The 16187-nt window shown below is 44.5% G+C and overlaps 2 protein-coding genes across 2 annotated transcripts in view; both read left to right on the top strand.

Annotated features, from left to right (window-relative positions):
• Positions 1-7852, top strand: part of il17rd (interleukin 17 receptor D) — a 34591-nt gene extending 26739 nt beyond the window's left edge. The window contains exons 8-13 of the mRNA XM_035389511.1: positions 647-712; positions 1179-1233; positions 1734-1844; positions 2028-2212; positions 3268-4279; positions 6339-7852. Coding sequence (XP_035245402.1) covers positions 647-712; positions 1179-1233; positions 1734-1844; positions 2028-2212; positions 3268-4279; positions 6339-6460 — 1551 coding nt within the window. The 3' untranslated portion in view covers positions 6461-7852. The remainder of the gene's footprint in view (positions 1-646; positions 713-1178; positions 1234-1733; positions 1845-2027; positions 2213-3267; positions 4280-6338) is intronic.
• Positions 7853-9742: 1890 nt separating this feature from the next.
• The window catches only part of arhgef3 (Rho guanine nucleotide exchange factor (GEF) 3), an 81176-nt gene continuing 74731 nt past the window's right edge, over positions 9743-16187 (top strand). Inside the window, exon 1 of the mRNA XM_035388725.1 lies at positions 9743-10185. Coding sequence (XP_035244616.1) covers positions 10151-10185 — 35 coding nt within the window. The 5' untranslated portion in view covers positions 9743-10150. The remainder of the gene's footprint in view (positions 10186-16187) is intronic.

Here is a 16187-nt window from a genome sequence, read left to right as displayed (position 1 = left end):
AAATGACATAGTTAGTGTTTCAGACATGTCCCTTAAAGGGTTCGAGATATCAAGATGACCATGTATACAGGAATGTTGATGACCTTTGCATTTCATGTTGAAAGTGAACTGCTTATTTGGAATATAACTATAACCAGTCAAAGAACATTATCCAGAATACTGTGTGCATGTTATAACATAGTCAATGTGTGTCCTGTCCAGTAATGCAAAGAAAATGTATGTGAACCAGGGATATAAAAGAGCAAAGTAAAGCAGCCACAGAAAAACAACAAAGCTAAGTTCGCTGGCCTCATACCTAAAAAGAAAAACTGGACTGAAGCTGGCTTGGTAGTTGGTACAGACAGGCGCTTTACACTGCCATGTTTAATTGCGTTTGATGAGCCATTGTGTTGGTGTTTTGGCTCAGATTGGCCTTAGTCATAAGATCCAAAAACATGGCCTAATGAAGCTCAAACTGTGCTGGTACATTTACACCATGCCCTGGTTTTTTACCAACGGTTGAACACAATTAAATATTGCCGTGTATTAAGCTAGCCCGTTCAAGTCTGCCTTTTAGGGTGCAGCATTTTTTTCTCTTAATGAGCATATAATAATTTGACCTTTTAAACAGTGTTGTGTATTAATTAAGCCTGTTATCTGCCTCCAGGAATCCAGCTCTTACAAAACAACATGTGTTCTCCCAGATGTAACGCCAGGAACTTACACAATCGAGGTAAGGAATTATGGGAAACATGATTTTTGGAATTCTTTTGATTATTGTAAAAATATATTTTATTGGCCCATCATAGAGCTAAATCTCATTCTTAAGCTCTGTGGCAACATCCATAAATGCTAATGCTCCTAACCACAAATAGGTAGGTGTGATATGCCACTTATGATGCAGCAAGTAGCATTAGCATGACACGCAAAGTGACACACACTAAATGCCTCTTTGCAGTTACTGACAGAAGTAATTATGGATTACTATTTTTGAACGTGTTCTCTTGATTAAAAAAGGGAATCGCATATGCATTTGAAGTGTTCCATCAGTAGGAGGGAGGGTGTTTACTGTTTAATTAAAAATAGTTTTTGGCATGGCAGTGTGCAAGAATATATGTTTAAAAGCCTGAACTGCCAGTTAAACTGAACAAACTGCAGCAGGGATGACTCACTGGTGTCATGTATACCTTTGCACCCAGCTCCGAGATGACAACAACACCACTAGGAGACAAGCCCAGTACCACGTGAGCCAAGGTAAATTTGAACCCCTCATACTCGACCATAAAATGGCTGCCAGGCTCTGCTAGGTATTGTCATGGTGATTTAGATTTGAGGAAACATGTTTTGTCTGGATTGTCAGACATTGAGCTGCACTGTGTGAACTCTATAGTGATTGGATTTGAGGAAGTATTTGTTTCCTGTTGATTGCTGTTTGTGGATTTCAAGCTGTACTATGCAAACTCTATGGTGATCAAGTTTGAGGAAGTGTTGATTTGCCGTTGCCTGTTATTCCTGAATGTTGAGTTGTGCTGCATGTCTCACTTTGCAGTCCTGGGTGATTATATCCCAGAGTTGTGCTGTCTCACTCTCCCAGTACATTTCATTGTTGTTATTAGTATTATTATTTTATTTTGTTTTACAAGCAATATTTCCTTTTCTGTTGAGTTGAGTGTCCAGGTGTGTTCAGATGTGTGATTAGGCTGTTTATTGCTCCTGCGTGTTGAGTTGCATTCCGTGCTGTCACTCTCTCACAGTGCACTCCCCCTGGGCGGGGCCTATCCGGGCCATGGCCATCACTGTGCCCCTGGTCATCATGTCTGCTTTTGCCACACTCTTCACCGTCATGTGCCGCAAGAAACAGCAGGGTGAGCCCCACCATGCCGTACTGCCTCTCATTACACCTCAGCCCGTCTGTTACAGCAGCTGTGAAATACCATCAGACATACCCCTCTTTTTTAGATAGGAAAAAAGTGCATTAAACGCTGCTTAAAACAATGGTTCCACACCTTCATGTTCCACCCCTCCTGTTTCCGTGATTCCTCGTGCAGAAAACATCTACTCCCACCTGGACGAGGAGAGCTCGGAGTCGTCCTCTCACACCACTGCCTTAAACGCAGATAGGCCCTGGCCCCGCCCCAAGGTCTTCATCTGCTACTCGAGCCGAGACGGCCCCAAGCACCTCGCTGTCGTCCAGAGCTTCGCCAACTTCCTGCAGGACTTCTGCAGCTGTGAGGTACGGTATATGCTCCGTCAGCAGGCTTGGGCCAAACCTTAGGCTGACCAAAACCAACTGTTCCGAACATCATTTATAAGAAAAAGAGCCCTAGTGAGCTCAGAAATCACAAAGAGCCTGGTAAGCCAAGGAAGTAACCAAAATGTATAAAAAAACAAAAAAAAGTAAAAGTTGTGAATATGCGCTTTAACCACATGTGAATTGATTGATTACAAATCTAAAATTGTGGAGTGCAGAGCCAAACACTGAACATGTCTTTGTCCCGTGTGCTCAATCAACAGGGCTGGCACGCTGGTTAAATATGTACATTGAGGTGTTGTCTGAATTGTTAAAGGCCAACGTATCAAATACATTCATGCTTGGAGGTGTGCTGTTGGTCATCCAGGGCTGTGTATGTGTTTAACATTCAGTATGAAATAGGCAAGACCAGTGCATTAAAGTTCTAGGAAACTCAAATCTGTAACGGGAGGTTCTGCCCTCTTTGGGTGCACTCTGGGTCAAAGGGCAGTGTATTTAATAAACCTGTGTGGTGAGATGTGAACTGACCCAAGAAAGTGAACCTGTGCAGTGGAAGGCAGCACCAGGCTGAGGGCAGCAGAATACCCAGAGTGGTGTGATCAGTCATGTGCAGACTGCCACCTGCTGGCTGAATGATGCAACTGGTTTTCATACTTTGTGGACTACTGTTGAATTTGTTTGGTCAGGATCTCAGACTCCAGTCCTGAGGGCTGCAGTGTCAGTAGGTTCTTGCAGCTTCCTTTCAATCATTGGCCAATTTAGGCCCTTGACAGAAGGTGTGGGGACTCTTTAGCCAATGGGTGACTTTAATTAAGCACTTAAGTGCTCAAACCAAAACCAGCAGACTCAAGACTAGAGGTTCAAGACTAGAGTTTTAGATTCCTGTTGTACAGTGTTTTGAAAAGGCATACTGAATAAGGCTTTGATCAGTCTGTTCTGTGATGTTATGATTTATTGCTGTGGACATTGAGAAATTGAAGACGAGACCTTCGTGTGGGTGAGGTGTAACAGCAGGTGTACTGTGTCCTATGCTTCAGGTGGCTTTGGACCTGTGGGAGCACCTGGAAATATGCAAGGAGGGTCAGATGGCCTGGCTGAGTCGACAGATCGAGGAGGCCCACTTCATAATCACCATCTGCTCCAAAGGCATGAAGTACTTTGTGGAGAAAAAGAATCGGAGGAGCAAAGGAGGGGCCAGCCGAGGGGCGGGGTCAGGAGGGTCAGGAGGGTCAGGGGGCGGGGATCTGTTTGTGGTCGCCGTGGCGATGATCGCGGAGAAGCTGCGGCAGGCGCGGCAGAGCTCGCCGGACCTCTCGCGCTTCCTGGCGGTGTACTTTGACTACTCGCGCGAGAGCGAGGTGCCGGCGGTGCTGGACCTGGCGCCCCGCTTCAGGCTGATGGACCAGCTGCCGCTGCTGTTCGGCCGGCTGCACTCCCGCCAGCTCAGCCTGCCCGAGCGCGAGCCGCCGCTCCAGAACGTCAGCAAGCGCAACTACTTCCGCAGCCGCTCGGGCCGCGCCCTCTACGTGGCCATCTGCAACATGCACCAGTACATCGCCCAGGAGCCCGACTGGTTCGAGAAGAGGCTGATGCCTGCCCCTGACCCCGCCCCCATTCCCGGCCCCGCCCCTGGCCCCGCCCCATCCCGGGCTCGGACGCGGGCCCCGCCCATGGAGAAGTTCGACTCTGGGCTGGTGCTGAATGAGGTGGTGCTGAGGACCCTGCCCCCAGAGGGGGAGTGCCCGCTGACGAGTAACGCGCTTGTCCTCTCCTCCGTCGGCCCGGGGCCCAGCTCTGCCTCAGGCCCCGCCTCCTTGCAGGGGGAGCCCGAGGGCCCTGCCTCCCAGGACAGCCTCCCCAGCGCCCCCCTTGGCCCCCTCCCGCACACAGACGGCTCGGCCAGCCCCCCCGAAATGCCCCGGGACTCTGGGATTTATGACTCATCGGTGCCCTCCTCAGAGCTCTCCATCCCCCTGATGGAGGGGCTGTGCCCAGACCAGGCCGACTCCTCCTCCCTGACCGACAGCGTGTCTTCCTCCTCTGGCCTGGGTGAGAAACTCACCTGCACTCACTCATGCACACGCTCACTCACCCACTGATGCACTCACTTACTCACACGTTCACTCACTCACTAATGCCCTCACTCACACACACGCTCACTCACTCACTCACTAATGCATTCACTCACACACATGCTCACCCACTCTCACACGTTCACTCACTCACTAATGCCCTCACTCACAGACACGCTCACTCACTCACTCGCTAATGCATTCACTCACACACATGCTCACTCACTCACTAATGCTCTCACTCACACACATGCTCACTCACTCACTCACTAATGCACTCACTCACACGTTCACTCACTCACTAATGCACTCACTCACACACACGTTCACTCACTAATGCACGCACTCACACACACGCTCACTCACTCACTAATGCACTCACTCACACACACGTTCACTCACTCACTAATGCACTCACTCACACGCACGTTCACTCACTAATGCACTCACATACACACGTTCACTCACTAATGCACTCACACACACACACACACACTCACTCACTCACTCACTAATGCACTCACTCACACGCACGTTCACTCACTCACTAATGCACTCACATACACGTTCACTCACTAATGCACTCACACACACACACGCTCACTCACTCACTAATGCACTCACTCACACACACGCTCACTCACTCACTAATGCACTCACACACACACACACTCACTCACTCACTAATGCACTCACTCACACGCACGTTCACTCACTCACTAATGCACTCACATACACACGTTCACTCACTAATGCACTCACACACACACGCTCACTCACTCACTAATGCACTCACACACACGTTCACTCACACACACACATGTTCACTCACTCACTAATGCACTCACACACACGCTCACTCACTCACTAAGGCACTCACACACACACACACTCACTCACTAATGCACTCACTCACACGCACGTTCACTCACTCACTAATGCACTCACATACACACGTTCACTCACTAATGCACTCACACACACACACGCTCACTCACTCACTAATGCACTCACTCACACACACGTTCACTCACTCACTAATGCACTCACATACACACGTTCACTCACTAATGCACTCACATACACACGTTCACTCACTAATGCACTCACACACACACATGTTCACTCACTCACTAATGCACTCACACACACGCTCACTCACTCACTAATGCACTCACACACACACACACACACACACACACGCACACACACATACACTCACTCACTGATGCACTGACTCATTCGCACACAAATACTCACACACTCATATAGGCACTTAAATACTTGCACTCACTCATTCATTCTCTATCTCACACACACACACACACACTCACATACTTAGTTTTCCAGGTCATCAATCCAAGTATCCTATACCCAGCCCTGCGTAGCTTCAACAGTTCATGTTGAATTCAGTTAATAATCTGAATAGAGTTTGGATACTCTCAGGGTATTGGCTGCACTTCTCTTGTACTCCACAGAAAGTCTATATAATCATGGGCTAGACACTGTCTAGTCAAAGCCAGTTATGACATTTCCTCTGGTTACTACCACATCAGTTTCTCCTAACCACTTACCACGTAGTCACAGGTCAGCACAGACTTGATCCTCTTCTATCAATCCCTGCTCTCCCCTGCAGTACTTTTTCAGATGGCATGCAAAACAGACAGTGGAAATAAGAGCACACACTCATTATTAATGCTCCCAGACACAAGCTTTACATTTTGACAGCATTTCAGACTGATAAACCTGATGTCTGTAGGCCCTCTCGCACCTGACGTAGATCTACTGGAAACAAAACCGGTTGGAAAATGTTTTTTTTTTGGGAATGTTACCAGTATACGAGCACCACCACTGGTCCAACCTGGTTATAAAATGGTTTGTTTTCGGGAACGTAACCGGTATACGAGCACCACCATTTATGCCATACATTGCCTGACCTGGGCCTAACTGAGAATGAGGCACATATGTGTTTCTCTTTCTCTCATGGCACGAACCTCATGACATCACAAACAAAGCCTTTGTGCCTGTGTTTGCAGGAGATGAGGAGCCCCCTGCTGTCAGCTCTCTGCACTGCGCCGGCTCCACAATCTGCAAGGCAGAGCTGCACCACCACAGCCTGGAACCAAGTGAAGGACTGGCCACAGTGGCATCGTTGTAGTGCCCGTTGCCTGGACATGCATTGCCACTTTACCGCCTTGTCTTCCAGCAGAAGTGCACTTATTTGGGCCTTTCCCCAGCGGACCCCCCCCCCCCCCCCCCAGCCCATGCCCAATGTGTTAGGCCATCTGAGGAGGGGTGCGAGAACCTCCAGAGACCCTCTTGCCTCATGTTGTCATAATCAACTGTAATTCATCTTTTCTGTGGAGTTTGGCGAACAAAAATAAGAAGTCCTTTTTTTGCTCCACCAACTTTTTGAAGAAGAAGAAAAAAAACGTGTGGCGTCTGCAATCTGCTGGAACTTGCGAAAGGCTGGGCACTGTTTGACCAAAGTGGTTGTGTTTTCATGCAGCCTTGTCTCCTGTAGTGGTATAACATGGTGTATATGTTGTAGAGTGGCTCACATCACCTGTAGAAAGTGTCCCTTCATGGTTACCAGTTCAGCACCCCCCACCCAACTGTTTTTTTAATATCGCTACTTACTGGGTGGTGTTGCCATGAGCCAGTGGTAATCATCAAGGTACATTCTTTGGGAAAATGTGATTGAGTACGTATTTGTACGTGGGTTTCTCAGTTTTTATTTATTGTTTTTTTGTTTTTAAATGACTGGTCTCGCATATGCATATGAACATGCCTGGAGATGCCCTTGTCATCTACTTCTGAGGTAGCCCACAGAAAAAATATGGTTAATTGAGGCTGAATATGAGAGTCAAAGCACTTTTGAGATACTAGTTCACAGATTGTGCTTTGTATATATTTTTTAAGATTCGTTTTGTTCAACATTATCACCCTACAGTGCTAGAAATATAACTGCCCAAAGTTTGCATAGATCAGTTACTCAGTGGACATTAGAAATGTCTATTTGGTTCATTCTTTTGTGTAATTTCTGGAAATTGCAAAGGCCCAAATAAAAAATTGTATATTCTGTTATAATCACATCAGATTTCATCATAATTAACTTGTCTCTCAGCTGTAAATGACAGAGATTATAACAAGCTATGTTAGTGGTCCTTAGCACTGTGAAATCATGGATTCGGGTCCTCTTGTATGGCATAAACACTATTTTTATGGACATTCACACTTGTTTTTAGTCGTTTTAAAACTTTTATCCAAATCCAAATCCTCCTTTTGTTCATTGTGTAGCTGTAGAGACTGGATCGATGCCTTTCATAGAGTTCGATGGGGAATAAAACTGAAAATGCCGTCCACCATCTAGTTTACTTTAAATGGGTCCACTTCTTTGTACTTTGCAAACTTTGTTCTGTTAATGTTTTATATATAGTTTAGGATATTAGACATAATTTCTACATTATATATAAACTCTGTACTGTTTTATAGTACCCTAATGTAGGAAATAAGCACCAAATAAAACTCTGAATTTTATTAATGATGACCTCAGGAAGTCTGTCATTTTTCCTGTTGATGTGGAAACAAAATGTTGATGGCATGATCAGCAGCTTTGAAAATGAATGGAGGTTCGATACTGGCTGTTACCTTTAGATGGCAATAATGCTGCAGTGGATAATGTGTTTTTAACAGGACAGTAAAATGTATTTTTTTTAAAATGTTTTTACATATTTGTACCAACAGCTCAGTTGATGACTGTGCTATAAAAATGTTTCCTCTTGCAGTGCCTGTGCCCTTAAAAACTTTGTGCCCAGAATAGTACTCCCAGACCGAAGTACAAGTCCTGGGAAAAATGCCTGTTGAAGCCACAGCTAGGGCCTCTCAGTAGATCCTTAACGGTTGATGCCAGTTGTGGGTAAATAGTTGTGGTTGTGCTAATAATGACGAACAAGTTGATGATTTTTCTTAAATACCGACATTGTACTCAAACTTACACTGCCCGAATATGATGTGCATCCTTTACTCAAAACAATTTCTTGCAGATTGGCTTGGATATGCCATAAAATCAGCTGCTCAGCTGCATTATCTATTGAATTGCCTCCAACTAGTTATGTTTGAACATAACTAATCGACGACATAATTTTCACAGTATTTTAACATTTCAAAGGCTTCCAACTTCCCACTGGACTTTAGTGTTACATGGCCCTTTGTAATTGAGTACAGTTGCTGCAGTTTCTAATCCAGTTTTTCAGTGTGCATGAAACATCATTTGTTTTTAATGGTGTCAAAGGTTTAGAGGCTATCCCAGCTAACACAAATCCCAGCTTCTCACAATGTTGCTGGAATGTTTTGTTAGTGTTATTTCATTGCCACCACATGGCAGCAACATTGTGAGAACATTTTGTGTTAGCTGCAATGTTTATAAATATTGGTACTGCGGGCCAAGGCAAGCACATGTAAACAAGGTCACAGGTGTAAATATCGACAACATTCACATTCACTTAATTGTGTAAATATTTTACCATAGTGGAAAAATTACAGTGTTGAAAATTGAAGTTATTCCTATACTCATTACTCAGCCACCGCAACTGGAAAGACCACTACTCCCAAGCACAGCAATGCAGGAGGGCTGTATTTCAAACCAAGCTGTACCAATTTAACATATGACGTAGGCCTACAGCAGACAATCTGGCAGCTTTTTTTGTTTGTTTATTTTTTTGTCGATGTTTTCTGACCTAGTAAATTTAAGCAGGGAACAGAAATCTTGTGCAGGCACACTGAGGATTATTAAGAGCATCATTTCATGTATGTACAGAGGAAATGTTGATACATTGGTTTGGCCTTGTTATAATCCTAAAGCCCAGGTAGTGACAAGTCACTGGTACACTGCATCTGACTAGATCTGACCTTTCATGTAGTTACATTTCTGGGGTTCATTCAGTGTGCAAACTGAAATTTCCATGTTTACAATCAGCATGGTCATAAGCATGAGATTGATTTCTGCTCACAATTTGTTCCATTGTATGACTGGAGGACAACTATGACACTGCAGGCTTTCTGGGGTGTTCCAACTTTCCAGCCTCTGTAATTTTTGTGATGGTGGCTCAACAGCGTACGGATGCAGGTAAAAGTTACTTTTCAAAGCTTTATTATCCTCAATCCTAGGCAAATGATTCTACACATAGATTGCATAGTCTCTTAACTGGTAGGCAACGTGAATGGGAGTAAAGTGTTAGGTGTCATTAAAACTTCCACTTCAATGCGACAGTTGTGAACTTCTCCAAAATGGTCCAAGTAGACCATTTAGGCTACTTCAAAAGAGGAAGCCAGCTATTTACGTAAATGAAATTAACCCAATACAATAATAAATTAATAAACGGGGCGCCCCCATCGCGTTCCCCACAATTCCGGAATCACAACGCTGACTGAACTTCCTCAGCCCAGGGCGTAACTTGAGCACCGCTTATCGCAATGCACGAACCTCGGTTCTACACGCTGATAATAGGCGGCGCTAGCAGCGTTGACATAGCGCTCAGACTGTGTGCTTTGAAGCGTTAAAGCGTGAAACAACAGTAGAGACCAGAAAAAAGCCCGAAAGGAGTGACAACAAACGAACCCAAAAGGACGTCGCTGGACGGCTGTTAATAGGCTACTGGTTCCAATGTCCTCATTTTACGACTCACTTATGTTTCGCTGAAGTAAACGTGTCTGACGGATCTTTTGAAAACTTGCTGTTGAAAGTGGATTTAGAACTGCACAGAGCCGTTTAGGAGAGAGTAAACTGAAGACGCTGGATCTGTTAATCACGCCGTATTTAAAAGTAACATTCAAGAGACCCAGTCACATGCAAACAACCGTTGAAAGCAATGAAGATTCGGGGTAAGAACTTCCCACCTCTCTAATTCAGATGAGTCACTGAAATCTTTTTTGTAATTTGTACGAGAATCCAAGTCTAGGGAAGTACCTGGTAATCTACATTAACCGAAAAGACTGCAACATTGTTTTTACATTAGTACATTTACAAAATACATTTCTACTTGTGTAGTTGAAGCAGTCCCTGTATTATTATATGCACAGTGAATAAATATACAACAAACAGTATTTTGGATACTGTGTGTGTAATTGTGTGTAAGTGCAACTTGTCCGTTTTTATCACAGATATATGTCTGAAATTATAATATTGGCATGCCTGTCAATACCAGATAAAATGTATTGTCCACTAAAAAAAGAATAGTTTTAGGACCTAGGTGAAGTGTCATTACTATCTTCACGTAGGTTTATTATCTAAACTGACAACTGTAGACGAGAGGCCGCAACGTGCTCCAGAGTTGTGAGCCTATAGGCTATTGTGACCGTTTTGTTTTTCTTTTTTCAGTAAAACTTATTATTGGTTTATTGGTAGTGGATCACGTGACCACCTGTATACTGAAGTAGCCTATACCTTATAGTATGACATTGTGACATCACGTTGTTATATTGTAAATTTCGAAGTGGATGTAACACGTCATGTGTAATGCCCTGCAACAGATTCATTCTAACCAGTAACTGAGGGACTATAGTAATTATTTAATTTTAAGAGGAGACTTTGGCACAGCCCCTCAGTGCTGAGTGTTACCTTTTGTTGACTGATGTAATGGTTTGTTCTACAGACTCTGAGTTCATTCAAGAGTTCATCCAAGATTTTTTTAAAGTTACAAATGTACAAGTATGGCATTTTTTTCCCACCCCCAAATTCCATAATACCGTGTGGATGGAAGGCCAGCAATCTGTAGTTCCTGTGATTTTCTCCTCAGCAATTATGGCTTGCCTGAAGCCCCTAGACCAGAGGCTGCTAGTCCCATTGCAGATTAGTATCATGTGCTTTCTCTTTCTGTTCACCTATTGAGGAACAGACTTCACACGTACCTGTGGAATGTGTTGCTGACTGGACTATCCACATTGCACAGGGGGGCGGGGGTGCTGTTCACCCGATTCTCCCTCATCCTCCTTTGTCAGTTTGTCAGCTTCCCTCAGCTAAGATAATTTAAGGGTATGAACGGGGTTTGGCCTCTTAACAAGCATCACTCCAGAAGATGGCAGCTCTGAATGGAGTTTTTGGGGAGCTGGTATGCGGGTGGTTGTGCGTAACTGTTTCCAAATGAAATCTCAGGAATATGGTGGGAAAAAGGCAGTGAGTCGCTCCTCTTATAGCCTTTGCTTTTGGTGCAACGGCATCTGCTGCTCAGAACGATTTAAACCCCTGAATTCGAAAAGATGCTCTGACATTAAATTAAATCTTGCTGTCAAGAAGCCACGAGGACGACAGCACAGATGAGTACGAAGCTGTTGGCCTCAATTATCCATACCAAGGCAGAGTACCGTTTTAGTAACATTAATTGTACAGAAATAAAGTAACAACAGTTAGTAAATGACACAGAGCTGGATGAATGCTGCCTTTTTGAAGACTCTGCTAGAGAAGCAGCAGTTATTCCAGTGCTTTAATTTCAGTGTGTGCATCCTTTGATGGCTAAACATGCGTAAGCTCCTGGCTCACCTGTGTTCCTGCTTACCTGAACAGCAGGTGTGGGCTGGCTGTCGGGGCCACAGGAGCATTGTCTCTGTCTGAGCCGTGCGTCAGACTGTGTGTGCACTGGGATTTGAACCTTACAGGTGGGGATTTTTGGCTCTGAGGATGGAGCAAGGGAGATCCCAGCTCAGAGGGAGAAGGGCATCAGGGCATACCTGGTCCCGACTCCCCCTTTATTCCCTCTCTGCTGTGTCAGACGCAGAACTGTTCCTCTGCTGAGCCAGGGGCTATGTCCACAATCACCATTAGCCACTTTTAATGGTCTGTTTCATATATCTAATGGGGTCATCTTTCTCTTTCTCCATTTCTGTCCTTTGGTTGCTCTCTCTTTCTGTTTATTTCTTCTGCTTTCTGTGTTTGGTTCTCTTTCTGTTTCTCTTTCTCCTCTTCTTTTGCTCTCTTTCTCTACTTCTCTCTCCCGGTTTGCTCTCTCACTACGTCCTTCTCTCTCCCCCTCCCTCTCTTTCTCTCTCTCAGGGTTGTTCTTGCTCAGTGAGGTAATGGCAGATTGTGGTAAGATTCATTGCCCTGACTGTGAACTGTTAATAGGCAGAACATTCTGGAAGCCTTCCACAGAGGCGTTTAAAGATGTCGTGTGAGTGCCGCCCTAGCTGTCACTCCTCTGGTAGAGCAGGGGGTCAGAGCTTATTAAGGTGCATGAGAATGTCTGTTTTTTATTTTATTTATTTATTTATTATTTTTAAACCACAATTACTTTGAGTTTACAGCTATTTGGAATTCAGTTCTTCAGAAACCATGCACTGTTCTTTAATATGCAATAGCAGTTTCCTCATAGGTTCAAACTGTAATTGGAGCAGTTACCCAGTAATCCTCCCTTTTACTTTATACAAATCTGGCATAATTGCCCATATTTCCTTACTGCTCGTTTTATGAGTGCGTTTTGGGAGATTTCAATACACTCAGCGTGTAGGAGCCTGTGTGTGTAAGTGTGTGTGATTTTTATTGGGCTTAGAGATATGCTCCTCCTGCATCCCCCCTCTGTCCCACACTGTCTCTAGTGAGGTGAAAAAACAGAGATATAAAAAAAATGGTGTAAGAACTGATATAAAATATAAAAACAGAATTGAGTGGGTGGGGCTGAGGAGATGTCTCTGAATGTTAGCACAGGAACACCGCAAGGCAAAAAATCCTGAATAGTATGCCTTTAAAAGTAGGCCTAAATTTTGCAGCTATGATGCACTCTTCTCCATGATTCAAACTCTATTGTTTTTAGACAGGATATGGATGGCAAAGCCTTGCTGGTTGTTCCAAGTCAGATTGGTGTATTACATCATGTCAGTGGAGGTGTGGTCAGGAAAGGTTAATGTCCTGGGTATCACTATGGAGACATTGTAAATAGACACATGCAGTTGGCTTTGCTTTACAATTTTTGTTGAGAAAGCTGCCTCTTTTTGGAAAACCTGCCAATAAATAAGGTGCTGGGCCAATATCTTTGATTCATTCCACTGGATTGAAAATTTGTATCTGCAAATTAAACACTCTGATGACTCACGCTGGTGGGAATCTTTGGTAATTTCTGTGAAATTTCTGATGGTGGGTTTGGAATCAGTGGTGTGTGTGTGTATGTGTGTATATATGTGTTCCAGGTAATGATAAAAATGGAATCGGTATGCACACGTATGCAGACGGCTTCTTTATGGTGTTCTGGCTGGAGGTAATGTGTAACCAGAGCCCATTGTATAACAGGGTCCCTCTCCTCCCATTAGTCCACAGTCTGGATGCTGGAAAAGATATTTTACCAAAAGGTAAAATGAATCTGGGACAGTAAGGTTATGGAAACCTCATCTCTGGCAGCTGAGGGCAACTTATGCAGACAGTAGGGACATTAGTACCCTGCCCATGTTCTTCTGAAGCCGCAGAGTGTGTTATCTGTACTGGACAGGACTGGATATCGATTCAGGACAAAATGTCCAAGCACAAGCTGTCCTTTGATGTGTGAGCTCTCTACAAGACTAAGCAAGACACTTTATGTGTGGCTCAATAGATGCCCCACTGATGCCTAATCGACCAGCGGGGGTCACTAGTGCATGATGACACTCTCTAATCTTCGCCAGTTGAAACCATGTGTTCGCTTTGTGATGCTAGATCCAGCTGTGCAAGGCCCTGTAGGGCTGCTGGGTAGTTGGTCACTGACATGGTCTGGATTCAGAACAGGACTGTGGAGCCCATACGAGCACTAGAACAGTGCCTTAACAGGATGAGCCTGCTGCCTTGATGGGATCTTTCTTTTTGTGCTACAGTAATCAGTGTCCTTACCTTCTTGTTTGCTTCATTTCAAGTCAGCAGACGTTTGGCCCTTTTACGAGCATTTCCACTGACTGTGAAGCACAAATAAGCCTGTGTCTTTGACCTGATATGACTTGGACACTACTTTCAGATGTGAGATGGGCACTGGACCAGCATACTTAACAAGCATGTCTCATTACCACCCAAATATGGCCCTGCGATCGCAGGAGGGATGGCTCATTCTGGCTACAAGTTCAACCCTTAAAACCAGAGGAGCCTTTAACTTCATGGTTTCCGAGGTTTGGAATAACCCTTCCTCAGGTTGTGTGGGAAACAGAAGCTGTTATGACCTATAATTTGAGACTGAAAACTTACCTTTGTAGTCTCTTATCTGTTTAACACCTGTGCCTTATGATCCAACTCTATTTTCTACTTAAGTCGTGGTGTTCTTAAGCTTTGGCCTGAGAGATAATGTAGCTGATCAGCAGACTGATTGTGAAATGCTGGCTCATTTGTGATTGGCTCTGTACATACATAAAGATTAATTATGATAGTGTGTAATAGAGGTAGGTCTACACTGGGTTTCAAAACCACACCTGGCTGGTCCACATTATAAAACATACAATTAGCCTGCTGATCTAAAGACCAAGGGTAAGTTCATTGTTTGAGGGTTGTTGGTAGGGCAGGGTAGTACAAACTCCTTTTTGAGAGCCTGCCATCAGGTCTGGGGGGCTGGTAGGGCATCCAGCTCTGGTGTAGTGATGCCAGTCTTGACTGTTGCCCAGAGACTCTCAGAGAGATGTGGGATTGGCCAGATTTCTGTCAGCAGGGCTCCAGGCCCGCCCACCTACCCGTGCAAACAGCTAATGTCCACTGACCTGTCATATGCCTGCGCCACTGACCTATCGTATGCCTGCGTCAGCTGTGTGTGTAGTGACGTCCGCTGGCACAGCGAGCGCACAGCTCAGCCACTGTACTTCAGGGAGAAAAACGCACCAGTTCAGACGCTCAAAAATCGAGACAAAATAAAAATGAACAAACCAGAACAGAAAAATGGGAGATAAAGATGAGCTTAAGGAAAGATCCAAACTTCACTCAGGTGTTCTGTGCTGGGTGAGCGCGAACTCAATGAGCTCAGTGTCTGCGTTCCTCTCCAAGCTAACGTAATCAGGGGGATGCTCACTCAGTCGTTTTATATTGCGTAACTGATGAACATACGCTCACTTGTTCCCTTGTCCGCGCCCCGTGGGCTGTGAGCGTGCACTCTGCATCTCCCTGCGAGGCTGGAGCGTATGGGTCACATGTCCCCTGACTGTCAGTCACCAGCAGGCCAGTCTGGAGCTGTGGAACCAGGAACCGAGAGGGACCAGAGTTTCTGTTTCTGTCCGTGGGAATTCCAACATTTCTACGAAGGAAGTGGTATTCTACTTCTGTGAATTAGTGCCCCCCCCCCACCCCCACAGACTGGACTAAAAGTTGTTTGTTTTTAAATGATTTTTTCCCAATGTCTAAATGATCAAGGAAATTATTAGTCGTTTTTATGAAAAATAATTTTATATGACACTGCCATTTTGTAATCTTCGTGTGCATTTATCACATTTATGGAAGTAAGGTTTGCTTGGGAAGTTGCTTTGCATGACTTTTGTTATTCAGTGTTTTCCATACAGAATTTATTTTGGTGGGTGGAGGAACTTGCCTGGGGGGTGGGGGGTGGAGTGGCAACAACATTTAGTCTTTTTTAGTACACCCAGGTTTAAGCCTAAGTATAGGCAAACCAGCAAAACAAAGAAAATCAAAGCTATGATTTCAGGAAAATAATATGCACTTGTGATAAATAAAGCATTTTCTTTAGTTTCAGAAAAATGGGGAAGAAACACTGTGCAGTCATAATCAGCACAATTGATCATTCTGGGGCTGGAGAAGAACTTCATTTTGGCTTTCTAATAATATATAAGCGCGAATTCCTGGACTATAGGACCATTCGTGGAGATCCTCATGAATAATGGAAAATTCTTTTAATTGCCAAGAGCAAGAAGGAAAATGTTTTTCTTGATGAATAAATACTATG

This window comes from Anguilla anguilla, chromosome 13 (genome assembly GCF_013347855.1).
Source record: "Anguilla anguilla isolate fAngAng1 chromosome 13, fAngAng1.pri, whole genome shotgun sequence".
Lineage (NCBI taxonomy): Eukaryota > Metazoa > Chordata > Actinopteri > Anguilliformes > Anguillidae > Anguilla > Anguilla anguilla.
This window is presented reverse-complemented; position numbering and strand designations above follow the sequence as displayed.